We start from the raw sequence: 13,996 nt of genomic DNA on the forward strand, positions 1-13,996 counted from the left end.
TTTTTGATGACTTGGCTTCTGTACTGTCACATGAGGGTTCTGAGCTGTCGGAGGAAAGTGACACCAAGTGTGAGTAAGAGCGACAACAACGTGCAAATTCTTGCAACTGTTTCTTGGGAATAACAACGAACACTGTAACAAGTCCCATGTGGTCTCTTAGTTTCCAGACTGCAAAAAACACATTGGATCCTGGTGGGCTCTACTGACTACAAGCCAGCTGATTGTTTTTGAAGTGAGAACAAAAGGGATACACAGAACATGTAAGTTATTACCACATTCCCGATTCTTAATGTTTCAGCACAAGACGCATAACTGTGTAGTCCTGAGCTACAGGCGAAAAGAAGACGCATTGCAAAATGTTTAACTTCCAAAGGCTTGCAGTGTTTTGCTTTGAACTGCACTTTAGAATTGTCATATACTGTACAGAGTTATTTGTACATGGGGACGTCACTAGGGTCGTGTCACCAGCTGGGGCCTCTCGCTCCCTGGGAAAGAGTTTATTAGCGATTGTGGCGCATTACTTAACCCGAAGCCATATACAGTAGATGTAAAATAAAGGACGTTACCCCTCCCTAGTGATACAGCGCCGTGATATCTATGTATAATGTAAAATACAAATACGTTTTGAGTTTAACACAAAATGTAAAACAATATAAACTTACGTTTTTTTTCCGTGGTGACATTGTAAACCGGTATGCACTGAAGCTTAAGATTCTTTGTATACATTAAAAGTGCCCTGTTGTCTAATGTGCATGTTGAAAAAATAAAACTAAACCTTATTTTTGAAAAACGTTTAATTTGTAAATTTCTTTATTTATCTAAAACGTTTACAATAATTAAGAAAACAACTACATTCAAATATTTTTATTTGAATCTCAGGAGAAAATTCAAACTTGTGTTACAATGCAGAGGACGCGATCCGCCAATTCGACCAAACATTCATCGACTGAACAGGCCCTTAACCAATCGTAATCATCGGCAGGCTGAGCTTCCGCCTTATTCCGCGAGGGGTACGCCGATTGGCTCGCTGACATTTGACAGATTCCGGCAGAATTCAACATGGCAACAGTCGATTTACGAGGTAGCCTGGCTTATTTTTTTATATGCTTTGTTTTGATTTCAGAGTAAAATATATAAACACGTTATACTTTTTTTTTTCTTTTTAACATCTCCAGTAATATGGTTAGCGTTTTTTTGCTGTAGGTTATCTTTAATAATTAATCAGTACGGCGGCGATCTATAAAGTTGTCATATTGTGCAACATTCTTTTACAATTATCCCGAAATGAATGTTCCATGTGTTTGCATGCAAAAACTGCAGTTTGTCAGCTATGTGCATTTTTAAAATCTTTATTATAATTATCGAGACTGGACACGACAGGGTTTTCCTTAACATAGTTTTGAATGGTTGTTGTGGCTCTTTGATTGTCAAGTTAATGTTTTCTAAAACAGTTATTATCCGCAGATTCGGTAGATTTAAAAGACGTTTACAGATTTAAATAGCTTGTACCAAGAAAAAAAATACTTGGCAACAAGTTTCTATGTACAGCCTCTCACATCAGCTTTAAATTATTGTCTATACGCTGTCTTGTGAAACAAATGTGCATCAGATGGCATGTCCTGCACGAACAGTCACCTTAAGAACAGTATTATAGGCCCCCGGGCAAAGCAGTGCACTGGGGCCCCTACAACAACAACAACAATATTTATTTATATAGGACATTTTCATACAAATTATGTAGCTCAAAGTGCTTTACAGGATGAAGAAAGAGAAAAAAAGCCAACATATATAAGAAATAAAATTAGGCAATACTAATTAACATAGAATAAAAGTAAAAGTTTTCAGGCTTCATGTGGAAGTATTAGATGATGACGGTCATGTGGACCTCTGGCCTTCAATCCATCAATGTAAGGACAGCATGGTGCTTTGATCAGGTGGCAGTGGTGCAGATCGCCACCACAGAAAACTGGAAAAAGAACAGCAGAGAAAGTAGGGGTTAGTACGGATTGCAGAGCCACCATGAATAATAATGATAATTAAATGCATATACAGATTATCAGGATTAAAAGTAAAACGAAGCTATGAGAAAGTCATGTTAAAATAATGTGTTTTTAGCAGTTTTTTAAAGTGCTCCACTATATTAGCCTGGTGAATTTCTATCGGTAAACTATTCCAGATTTTAGGTGCATAACAGCAGAAGGCTGCCTCACCACTTCTTTTAAGTTTAACTCTTGGAATTCTAAGCAGACACTCCTTTGAAGATTTAAGGTTACGATTTGGAGTGTAAGGTGAAAGACATTCTGAAATATAAAATGGAGCAAGTTTATTTAAGGCTTTGAAAACTATAAACAGTATTAAAGTCAATTCTAAATGGCACAGGTAACCAGTGTAGTGACATCAGAACTGTAGAGATGTGTTCGGATTTTCTTTTCCTAGTTAAGATTCTAGCAGCTCCATTCTGCACTCGATCTAATCGATTGATGTCTTTTTGTGGGTTGTCCTGAGAGGAGTGCGTTACAGTAATCTAGTCGACTGAAAACAAAAGCGTGAACTAATTTCTGAGCATCTTGCAATGTTATAAGAGGTCTAACTTTTGCTATATTTCTTAAGTGAAAAAATGCTGTCTTAGTAATCTGATTGATATGTGATTTAAAATTCAGGTCAGAGTCAATAATTACTCCTAAATTCTTTACCTCCGTCTTGACTTTTAATCCTAATGCATCAAGTTTATTTCTAATACCCTCATTATATGCATTTTTCCCCAATCACTAAAATTTCTGTTTTCTCCTTATTTAGTTTGAGAAAATTACTACTCATCCATTCAGAAACACAAGTAAGACATTGGGGGTCAGTGAACCAAGAGAGTCAGAGTCATAAATACAGTTGTGTGTCATCAGCACGTTATGCCTTGAGATAATCTGAACTAATGTAAGCATGTAAATTGAAAAGTGCAGCGGACCCAGGATACATCCTTGTGGAACACCATATAGAATATCATGGGTCTTTGAAGTATAATTACCACAACTAACAAAGAATTTTCTACCTGCCAGGTAGGACTCAAACCAATTTAAAACACTGCCAGTGCAGCCCAACCATTGACTAAGGCGATTTCTAAGAATATTGTGGTCAATGGTATCAAATGCGATGCTCAGATCTAAGAAGATGAGAACAGATAAATGGCCTCTGTCTGCAGTTACGCACAAGTCATTTACTACTTTAACGAGTGCAGTTTCTGTACTGTGATTTATTCTGAAACCCGACTGAAACTTATCAAGAATAGCAGGTTTATTGAGGTGGTCATTTAGCTGCATAATGGCTGCCTTTTCCAGGATTTTACATAAGAAATGCAGGTTAGAAATAGGTCTGAAATTTTCAAAAGCAGAGGAGTCGAGATTATTTTTCTTGAGCAGGAGTTTAACTACAGAAGTCTTAAGACAGTCTGGGAAGACCCCCACATCTAATGACGAATTTACTATGTCAAGAATACTGTCAATTAGCACGGCAGCTAACTCTTTGAAAAAACCCTAAGTACACAACCACACACAGGAATAAAAATTTAAAGGTTGATAAAATTAAACATATTTATTGTATTGGTAGTTTCAACAAAATCAGCATTTAAAAATTAAAAAACATGCTGTACAGCAAAGATTAATCAACATAAATGTTTGAACAATTTAACATGAGCCTTGAAAGACACAAAAATGTCAACATATAAATGATACTCAATTGGTAAACCATACAGACCAAGATGGCATAGTATGAATTATTTATTATTAATCAATTGTTCAACACAAACATTTGCAAAAATTCTTTGCAGAGAATTGAGATGAAGTAACGTTAACATGTACGCTTTTACATTCTGTAGTGCGTGAGAGCCGTAAACATACCCGCATGTGAGGTTGCAAAGGTGAATGTGATACTATATCAGAGGCGAATGCCAATGTCCACTTGTAACACAATAACAAATATTTATAGTTTAGTATAATATTTATTTATTTCTTGACAGCAAGTCACAATATACATAGATTAGCATTAGGCCCCTATGCTCATGGGGCCCCTGGGCAACTGCCCAGCGTGCCCATGCATTAAGATGGCACTGCTGAAGAAGAACTGAATTACTTTTGGTTTGGTGCCTGGACATCATCTCAGGTATCTGAATACACATTTTAGAAGTATTCTTGTTGTACACGTTTGTATGTGATACTAATTGGCTATTCTTTTGAGTTCCTTGTTATTTCTAATCTTTGGTGGAACATGGGACTTGTCATATTGTAGTGGTTTTCGTTTTTGCAGTTGTATATGTATATTCATATATGTTTTTTATTTTCTTGTAAGATAATCTTCTTGGAATCTCCTGGGTAGACAGTGGTCTGGTTCCACTCTTGAACCCAGGAAATGTTCTGGACTATTTCTCTGAAAGAAGCAACCCTTTCTATGACCGTACATGCAATAATGAAGTTGTTAAAATGCAGAGGCTGACGCTGGATCATTTAAAGTAAGTAATACAAGATTGGAATCTGTTAAATTATTATTAGCTGTTAATATTCAGGTAACTGTAATATTTCATCAAGCATTTCTGAGTAAGCATTTCATCAAACAGACAAGGGGACTTTTCCTTTTTTTTTTTTTTTAAGGCATGCAGTTATTTCTCGACTACAACTGTATAACCCTGTGAAGTTAATGTAGGAGTCCAGCACCAACCTAAAGAGCGCTTCAGCATGTGCAGATTTTATTGCAGTCCTTTTTATTAAACTTCTGGTTTGTGTGGATGTGTTTTTCGTTGTGGGTGTTCTGTTTAATTGTTGGTGTGTGTGAGAGTGAGCTGTGCACTGGGTTGGTCTCTTTAACCCAGGAATTGAATGAGGTGGGCTTAGTAAAGGAGCACTTGGGATATTTTTCTTTTTTTTATATAAATTTGACCAAAAAGATTGTGTTTGAGTAAAATGGTGAATAAGGATGATAGCAGTGACAGGTAAAGTTGCAGGTGTTCATTCATCTGTATAATTAAGCAGTTCATTTACTAATTTATACCTGAGCTAAATTTACAAATTCCTTGCCTTTTTAAAAAAAGTCTTTACAAAAATAATATTGATTAAATCACAGATTAATATGATTATGCCCCATGCATACAAGAATAAGTGAGTTTGGAACATAAATGACATGTCTTCGCCAGATTTAATATCACATCTAAGATTATTTTGTCATTCCCTCTATTTCTGCCCATAGATAAGTACAGATATTACAGGGGGTCCTCGGGTTACGACACAGTTCCGTTCCTACAACAGTGATGTAACCCAAATTTTGGTGTAAGTCGAAACTCTCCCTAGCCTAAGTCACTTACCTATTCCTAACACATTTTCAAAATCATAATCAAGAACATAAAAACACAACTAAGCCACAGAAAAAGGACATAAATATACTGTACTGTACACTGTACTGTAGTAACAGAAAAAATGAGTGTAAAAAAATCCTTACCTTTATTCCTTCTCACGTCTCAATTTTTTAAAGTTTTTATGGGAGAGAGCGTTGTAAACTTGAAATGTCGTATGTCGAGACGTTGTAACCCGAGGACCCCCTGTATATTGTATGCATTCCTTTACAATTACACATGTCTGAAATTTTATATTGTAAATAGTTATATTTATTTGCATTTATTAACTCGGTAAAAAAAAATAAAATTACAATGATTCCATCGTGTCGCATTTAAGTACTAAACTGAAAAGAACTTTATTAAAATTTACCCAATTACACGATTTATTTATGTATACAATAAGGATTCTACGATCAGGTTTTTTAAGGCCGATACCCATCACCAATTTCATGTTACTTGATTGGCCGATTCCAGTACTGATTTTTTTTTTTTTTTTTTTTTTTTTTAATCCCTTTAAAATCTTTTTACACTAAGCTCCCATATAACCAGACAAATAGAAGCATTCTGTCCTATATTCAAGTACATTTTTATAATTAAACTATAGACCACAGGTTGTTAACTGTTCTTTTTTTATTAAAAAAATGTATTTAGTGACCATAAAGAGTTATAAAATAAATTTTCTTAAAATGCATACTAATAAAAATATGAATCCATAATACATATAGCAACTGCTTCTCATAATTACAAGTGGTCATTTGTTTAATTGGTTTTTGTAATATACCTATCTGAAACAAGGCTTAATTAAAAAAAAAAAAAAGTAGTTGTCACAATTTTTCTAACAACAAACAAATTCATTAATATACATTTACTATATTTATACAGGTGTTTTTTTTTCTTCAGTGTGTTAGCCACACATTCATAATTCCTGAGGAGTTGTTATAAACATGGATTACTATTTTAATTATGTAGCCACGGCTCCACCCGCGTAGTAGTGAAACAGGAAAGACTTTAAAAATCAATAAACAAACGGGTATCGCTGGCTAAGCGGAAGCAGACTGAACTGTTCACTTTAAAAGGTGATACTACAGAGTTAGACATGCACAAGATGGCACTTTTAGTAACGCAGTATGTTTTCTCTTCCTACCAAGTTTTTGAAATTGTATGATACATTATTTTCCAGGGCTTGAATTTTGTCATGGAATTCCATGCATTGTACCTATTTAAAAATCCTGCATGGTTTAACTTAATAAATTAAGATTAATCTGGTCATTCCAGCCAAAAACAGCCCTTCATTATTGCCATCTTTATCCAATAATGGAATTGGATTAGAAATAAAAATGCACAATTCATTCATGCTTCACGAGTGTGATGATATAACCAATCAACTGTTGTTTTCAGTTGTCTTTACCTTGCTGTGTCATGCATTGAGCGAGTTGAAATAATGGAGGAATTATTAGCTCTTTAATAAAGTAGCATCACAGCTCCAACCCTCCATTCATTTGACCTGCTCGAGTGTTGCTGGGAGCTTAGACCTAACCCTGCTGCACCAGACAGAATCCAGCCTTGGACAGGGCGCCACCCTCGCCCACATCAGTCAGCAGGAGTAACAAAATGAGTTGCTCAGTATGTTCATTCGAAAATAAAATTAAACTATCATGTGTTTCAAATCTTCCACACTGGTCAGACGTTCACCTACCACCATTGTAATGCTTCAAAACATGAGGAAAATGTCTACGTGTCATATCACAGGGATGTGTTAATGGAAGCACAGAATCGTACACATATGCAGATAGCGGGGCTACTAATACAGCATAGTTCATTGCTAAAAACAATTCAGCAAACACTAAATTTCTGTTGTTCATTAATTAACCGCAATAGATCTTAACAATATATGTGCATTAATGTTATTCTTGATTCATGGCCAGTCCACTGTTAAGGAGCGGAAAGCAACAATTCCAGTCAGCAGCATCCTTGGAAAAAATAAACCTCTGGTAGTCCATGGTCAGTAATAATACAAAAGTCAGATGCAGGCAATGTCATAGAAATGTCAGCCCCCCCATGTATTGTACAGTGATGAGAGTATACGTTTGTCCATGGATTCCAATGTTCTCAGCATCTGTGGTGTCTTTCCTGTGGGCAGAGAAACAGTTTACAAGTTGAGCAGTGGTCCTAATCCGTTTATCCATTGTCACACAACTTAGTCCAGGCATGACAGAAGTTAGGTTTACAGGTCATGTAATTGTATATTGCTGTAAACCTTTCTGCTCATTCCCTTGTTGCTGTCCTTTACACTCTGTTTTATAAATCTCCTTTCACTGGCTACAGAGACACGTGATGTTGATATGGCCGTGTTTTGGATGTTCTGCAGCTCCATAGTATTTCATCTGCAGTTGTAACATGATAGAGTAAGGAGAAACAGTCAACTCCTTACAAACAGAAACTTAAGAAGTGCTGAAGATTTATTTAAAGCTTTTTCAGGAAGTCTCATTTTTATCCATTTAATGTTCTTTTCTCATTTTCTTAACTATAATACTTTGAAGTATCTGTTAAATGTAGGGAAATATATTTTTCTAATTTTATAAATCCCGGTGGCAAAAAAGTTGGAGTTTTGTTTGTTGTTTTTGTAAAGTGTTGCAGTTGTTATAGAGGATGTATTTTGTTTCTGAACCATTATAACTGTCTTCTTATGTAGCCAGATGGTGGGAGTTGAATACATCTTACTTCATGCACAGGAGCCTATATTGTACATCATACGAAAGCAGCAGAGGCAGTCTCCAACTCAAGGTATGTTGGCTCTGATAAACATTTAGACAGATGAAGCAGATATGCAGTCAGATACATTATTTTGCAGTGTTTTCATTTTTTTTCAAGCATTTTATCGATTTTATTAAAATCAAATAACATTCCATACAAGCAAGTCAGGTTTAACAAAAATAGGTTTCAAAACAAATCAACCCCCATCCATGAGAAAGAGAGCTATGCCAACAGAGTAAAACTTTAAACTAGTAAAAATAAGCAAATAGATACATTTAAAAAAGAGGGGTGAGAATCTGCTTCCTCAATTTAAATGCTTATTCTAAAAAGTTATCGATCCTGCCAGGTTTTGAAAAAGTTCTGCACAGATCCTCTAAGTGAGAATTTGATTTTTTCCAGTTTCAAATAGTATATAACATCAGTTGCCCACAGACTTAAAAGGGGAGGGTTAGGATTCTTCCAGTTAGATAAGTCTACGTACCAATAGTGTAGTAAAGGCGATCACAGTTTGTTTGTCCTTCTCCATTTTAAGCCCATCTGTGAGCCCACCAAACACAGCTGTTAATGGGTTAGGAGGGATTGTGACACCAAGGCTGTCTGAAAGGCATTTAAAGATTTTGGTCCAGAATGATGTTAATTTGGTGCAGGTCCAAAACATGTGGCCCAATGAGGCTGGAACTTGATTGCAGTATTCGCAGGTTGGATCTTGCCCTGGAAACATTTTGGACAATTTTACACGAGACAGATGTGCTTGATATACGACTTTTAAGTTGAATAATTGTATGGTTTGCGCATATGGAGCTCGAGTGAATTCTGTGCATGGCTACCTTCCACTCCTTTTCTGAGATGTTGAGTGAGAGATCTTTTTCCCACTGTACTCTGGAATCTTTGAAAGGGAGGGACTGTAAAATGGTTTTATATAGTAGAGAAATGCTGTCTGAGTCCTCAAGACTGATCAATATTTTTCCAGAATAGAGGTAGGTGGGAAGTGAGGAAAATTGGTCAGGTTCTGTTTAACAAAGTTTCTAATATGATCCCTCCTCGATCGTGGGGGTTGTGTTCCAGAACCCCCCGCAAAAGGTGAAAATCCGCGAAGTAGAAACCATATGTTTATATGGTTATTTTTATATTGTCATGCTTGGGTCACAGATTTGCGCAGAAACACAGGAGATTGTAGAGAGACAGGAACTTTATTCAAACACTGCAAACAAACATTTGTCTCTTTTTCAAAAGTTTAAACTGTGCTCCATAACAAGACAGAGATGACAGTTCCGTCTCACAATTAAAAGAATGCAAACATACCTTCCTCTTCAAAGGAGTGCGCGTCAGGAGCAGAGAATGTCAGAGAGAGAGAGAGAGAAAAAAGCAAACAAAAATCAATAGGGCTGTTTGGCTTTTAAGTATGTGAAGCACCGACGCACAAAGCAGCTGCAAGGATGTACAATGTAAAGGTAGTCTTTCAGCATTTTTTAGAGGAGCGTCCGTATCCTCTTTCTAGTGTGCGAACAGCCCCTCTGCTCACACCCCCTCCATCAGGAGCAGAGAATGTCAGAGAGAGAGACAGAGAAAAACAAACAATCAAAAATCAATACGTGCCCTTCGAGCTTTTAAGTATGCGAAGCACCGTGCAGGAAGCATGTCGCTTGATAAAGCAGCTGCACAGAATGGAGCAACGTGAAGGTAATCTTTCAGCATTTTTAGACGAGCGTCCGTATCTTCTAGGGGTGCGAACAGCCCCCCTGCTCACACCCCCTCCGTCAGGAGCAGAGAATGTCAGAGCGAGAAAGCAAACAATCAAAAATCAATACGTGCTGTTTGATCTTTTAAGTATGTGAAGCACAGTGCGGGAAGCATATCGCTTGACAAATCAGCCATATGTAAGCCCAGCAAGAAAGAGAGCAATGTGAAGGTAATCTTTCAGTGTTTATTGAGGAGCGGCCGTATCCTGTAGGGTTGCGAACAGCCCTCGTGCTCACAATATATTTGAGGAGTTTTATTTAATACATAATACACGCTCTGGTTGGGTAGCTTCTCAGCCATCTGCCAATAGCGTCCCTTGTATGAAATCAACTGGGCAAACCAACTGAGGAAACATGTACCAGAAATTAAAAGACCCATTGTCCGCAGAAATCCACGAACCAGCAAAAAATCTGCGATATATATTTAAATATGCTTACATATAAAATCCATGATAGAGTGAAGCCACGAAAGTCGAAGCGCGATATAGCGAGGGATCACTGTAGTTTCTTAATTAAACAGAACATTAGTTTGCCTACTCTGTTATTTCACACAGAGTGAAAAGGTTAACTGTAGGGGACACTACACTGGAAAAACTGTTAAAACATTTTAGAAGAATTAGTCTTGTGTGGCTGTTTTAGACCACGGTGAATTATTCTAGCATAAAACTAGTTTTATATAATTTCTCTGTTTTGTATTTGTACTCAAAAATAGGGATCTGTTTAGATTTTCTTATCTAGTTCAATTTAAGTGTTGGCCATTTATTTTGTTTCATATGTTTTACTGATTTAAAATTGTAATGTTGCTCATTTGATTTACTCCTTAAATGTAATTTAAATAAACTCAATCGTCATGTTTTTGATTACTTTTGTGACACATGGAGATGTGATTACCCATGGCAACCTGAATGCAGTTTTTATATTGATTTTTTTTTCAGTGTGTTACCCATGTAAAAACAACTGGACTGTAGCATTCTGCTGCACATTGAGTCACTGGCTGTCTTTTATATTAAATGACATCAGTCTGATTTCTGTTTCTCTCGTTTATTTAGTGGTCCCCCTTGCAGACTACTACATCATTTTAGGAGTGGTGTATCAGGCTCCAGACTTGGGCTCTGTGATAGGCTCTCGTGTGGTAGGTAGTCAAGTTTTTTTTTTGTTACATAATTATTTTGTTAATTTGCTTGAATTTGTAACACATAGACCATTTTCCTTAAGACACCAAAGAAACATTCTTTAAGTATGAACAGTAATCGTTTACTTCATTATTCTTCATAGCAGAAATTTTGATGGTGTAGAAAAATGTGCCTCTAAAGAGCTGAAACTGTTAGAAAGTTGAAAGTTGTGGATCTTATATGCAAAATGTGGATCTTATATCAAAATGACTAAGAGCTCCACAGTGCTGATAAATGGTCTTCACATGATCAATCAGTTTCCAAGTAATGGTTATATTTTTTAGTTTAAAAAAGATGTACTTTACAAAGAAACAAACCGCTTTACAAGTAATAAATTAATCAGATATTTTCAATCAATTAATCAAAATAAGCAACAGACTACTACTGCCATGTAACATCTCATTTTACTGTTTCAGACTGATTGTAAATTAATCAAGCGTTATTAAAGCTGAAAAGTCACTGAATATGTTTTAACAACCTAAATTTGTCAGTACTCAAGCTTCAAGTGACCCTACTTAAAACTATTTTCAGACTTGTCTCTGCTGTATATCTGTTTGCATTCACATACTATAATGAGAAGAAAATGGTCTTATCCACATTTTGCAACATTTTTGAACAGAGTAGGCATTTTTCTGAGCATTTAATGTGGGCGCTATGACTGGGTATTTCAATGCTGTCATTGAAGAAGTGCAAAACACACTTCAGGAATTATTGCTAAAGCTAAACAACAAAGTAAATTTACACCACCCCTTTTTTAACTACTTATTTAGCAAATGCTGTTCTAAGCATATCTGTTCCTTGTATACAAACACACATGAAAAAGGAAGCTGAGCAATTATCTTATATATAATATTTCTCTTCTGGTTTGTCCTGCTTCCACTTCAAAACCGGTCCCGCCCACACACAGCCGACATGGCATTTCTCGATTCCTATTCGTCCTCTTCCATGTCATGCACTATACTGGCCTGCTAAGCGTAATACATCCAACAAGTACTCGAGGTGCTGCCACAACGATAAAGTAGCTTTACCACATTTGCGGGAGCCACCTGTGTCTTTACAACAGCTTCTTACACAGCAAACATCAGAAATAAAAATTGTCCTGAACACATTTGAGAATACAACTCTTCTCTAACGTTTGCTTCCATGGGTGCATAGATAACTCGACCTCCTGACCACGGACCATACTGTTTTAAAATACATGGGCAAATTTATCACCAAATCTCTCCACTATACGCAAACACTTCTGCCTCTCCAGGATATGGACAGTTGTATGTTTTTGACACAGCGCAAGCTACTGAAGTAGTCTTACAAAATAAAGCAAACTCTGCATGCAGCAAAAATGTACTTCTCCAGCTAGATTCCATGCTCAGAACCATCAACCCCTTCGCTAAATCATACAAACGCATGCATGAAATCGCTCAGTACAATCCAACAGCATCTGTACGAATGGTTTTCAAGGAAAACCCAGGGCAGGATTTACGACGATACAATGCCCCGACATTGCAGCGATTTTCGTCGGAGAAGATGGCGAAATGCCTGCCGAAAGGGATATTTGCATCTATCCCATAGGCAACTCCTGTAAACAGATTTCCACATTCAATATGAATTGCGATCCCACTTTTATTCCCTTACGGAGACATTGGCTGGCACAAAGATTTACAACATGTTCCCGATAAAAGAAGCTTCAAGTGAATAAGGCTTACTCAATGCCAATTTTACGCGTACAGATTAGCAATGAGGAATACATTTAGTATTTTGCACTCCAGCGGCAAACTATTCCAACAGTACGTCGTAGATGCGTATGTTAAAATAGAGGGTGCGCGTCTCAATTATCTAAGATTACATCAACAAGATCTGCGTGTGGAACTATCTGACGCAGTGCAAGCAAACACTGAAAATAACAACGTTCGTGTAGGCAAAATAATCATATTACCGTCCACATTTCCAGAAAGTCCAAGATACATGCAACAAAACTATCAGGATGCCATGGCCATAGTACGTAAATTCAGAAAGCCTGATTTATTTGTCACTTTCACATGTAATCCTACTTGGCCGGAAATTCTACATGCACACTGCATCTTTCAAGAAGTATTTATTTCTTCTTGATTTCTGAATTCCTTTCTCTCCTTTTTCCATTCCTATTCTTACACCACCATATGCTACGGCGGGCATCGGCTAGTCTTATATATAAAGCCTACGCGTGGAAGTGTGTGTGTCTGTCTGTCCGGCCTGGAAGTGCGAGGCTACAGCATGAAGCTCATAGAGTCACAGTTACCTTGTTTAAGACTTTTTTGGTCTGTCCACAGAAGTTTGGGTTCCATATTTTCTCTAACATCATCTGATCTTATTTTAGTTTTAATGTCATTTTCACCACTGAAAGCCATGGTGCCATGTTTACCTTCTCTCTTTGTTCCTTCCATCATGTATACATTTTTCAAAAGGATACTGCTCATGGCATGCAAGTACTTGACTTTAATATATAAATGTTTGCAAATTGCATATTTCATATAAAACTCTTTACTATGGCATTGTGAAAGCAAACATGAGGCCAAAATGCTCAAAATAAATATGGAATTTCAGCAGCTGTGCTAACTTTTCTAGCATTCCATTTGCCTAAAAATGCATTTTGTTTTGCATGTATCAATAAAATCTATAGTATTTCCACAAATGGTGTCATGCAAACTTCTTTTGCCTACATACACTGGCAAAAGTACACTGGCAAAAACATTACAATGCGAGTAATGCAGTACCTTTACTACACTTTTTTTTTTTTTCTTTAGCAGTAGAAAATATTTACAACCTCAACTGTTCATCCTTTGTTTAACCACATATGAACAACGTTCAAAATTGTTTGTGTATGATGCAATAAACGTTCAAGACCATCAAAAGCAATAGTGGTAATTTTGCATGCCCAGTGGTGTCTTCTTTCAAATAAATCAGTACGTTTCCCTGTGGTCTAC

The 13,996-nt window shown here is 36.7% G+C and overlaps 1 protein-coding gene across 1 annotated transcript in view; it reads left to right on the plus strand.

Annotated features, from left to right (window-relative positions):
- Positions 1–988: 988 nt before the first annotated feature.
- med6 (mediator complex subunit 6) overlaps positions 989–13,996 on the plus strand; it is a 29,017-nt gene continuing 16,009 nt past the window's right edge. The window contains exons 1-4 of the mRNA XM_028821808.2: positions 989–1,081; positions 4,336–4,495; positions 8,064–8,155; positions 10,914–10,996. Of these exons, the coding sequence (XP_028677641.1) occupies positions 1,060–1,081; positions 4,336–4,495; positions 8,064–8,155; positions 10,914–10,996 (357 nt within the window). The 5' untranslated portion in view covers positions 989–1,059. The remainder of the gene's footprint in view (positions 1,082–4,335; positions 4,496–8,063; positions 8,156–10,913; positions 10,997–13,996) is intronic.

This window comes from Erpetoichthys calabaricus, chromosome 16 (assembly GCF_900747795.2).
Source record: "Erpetoichthys calabaricus chromosome 16, fErpCal1.3, whole genome shotgun sequence".
In the NCBI taxonomy this organism is placed as follows: domain Eukaryota; kingdom Metazoa; phylum Chordata; class Cladistia; order Polypteriformes; family Polypteridae; genus Erpetoichthys; species Erpetoichthys calabaricus.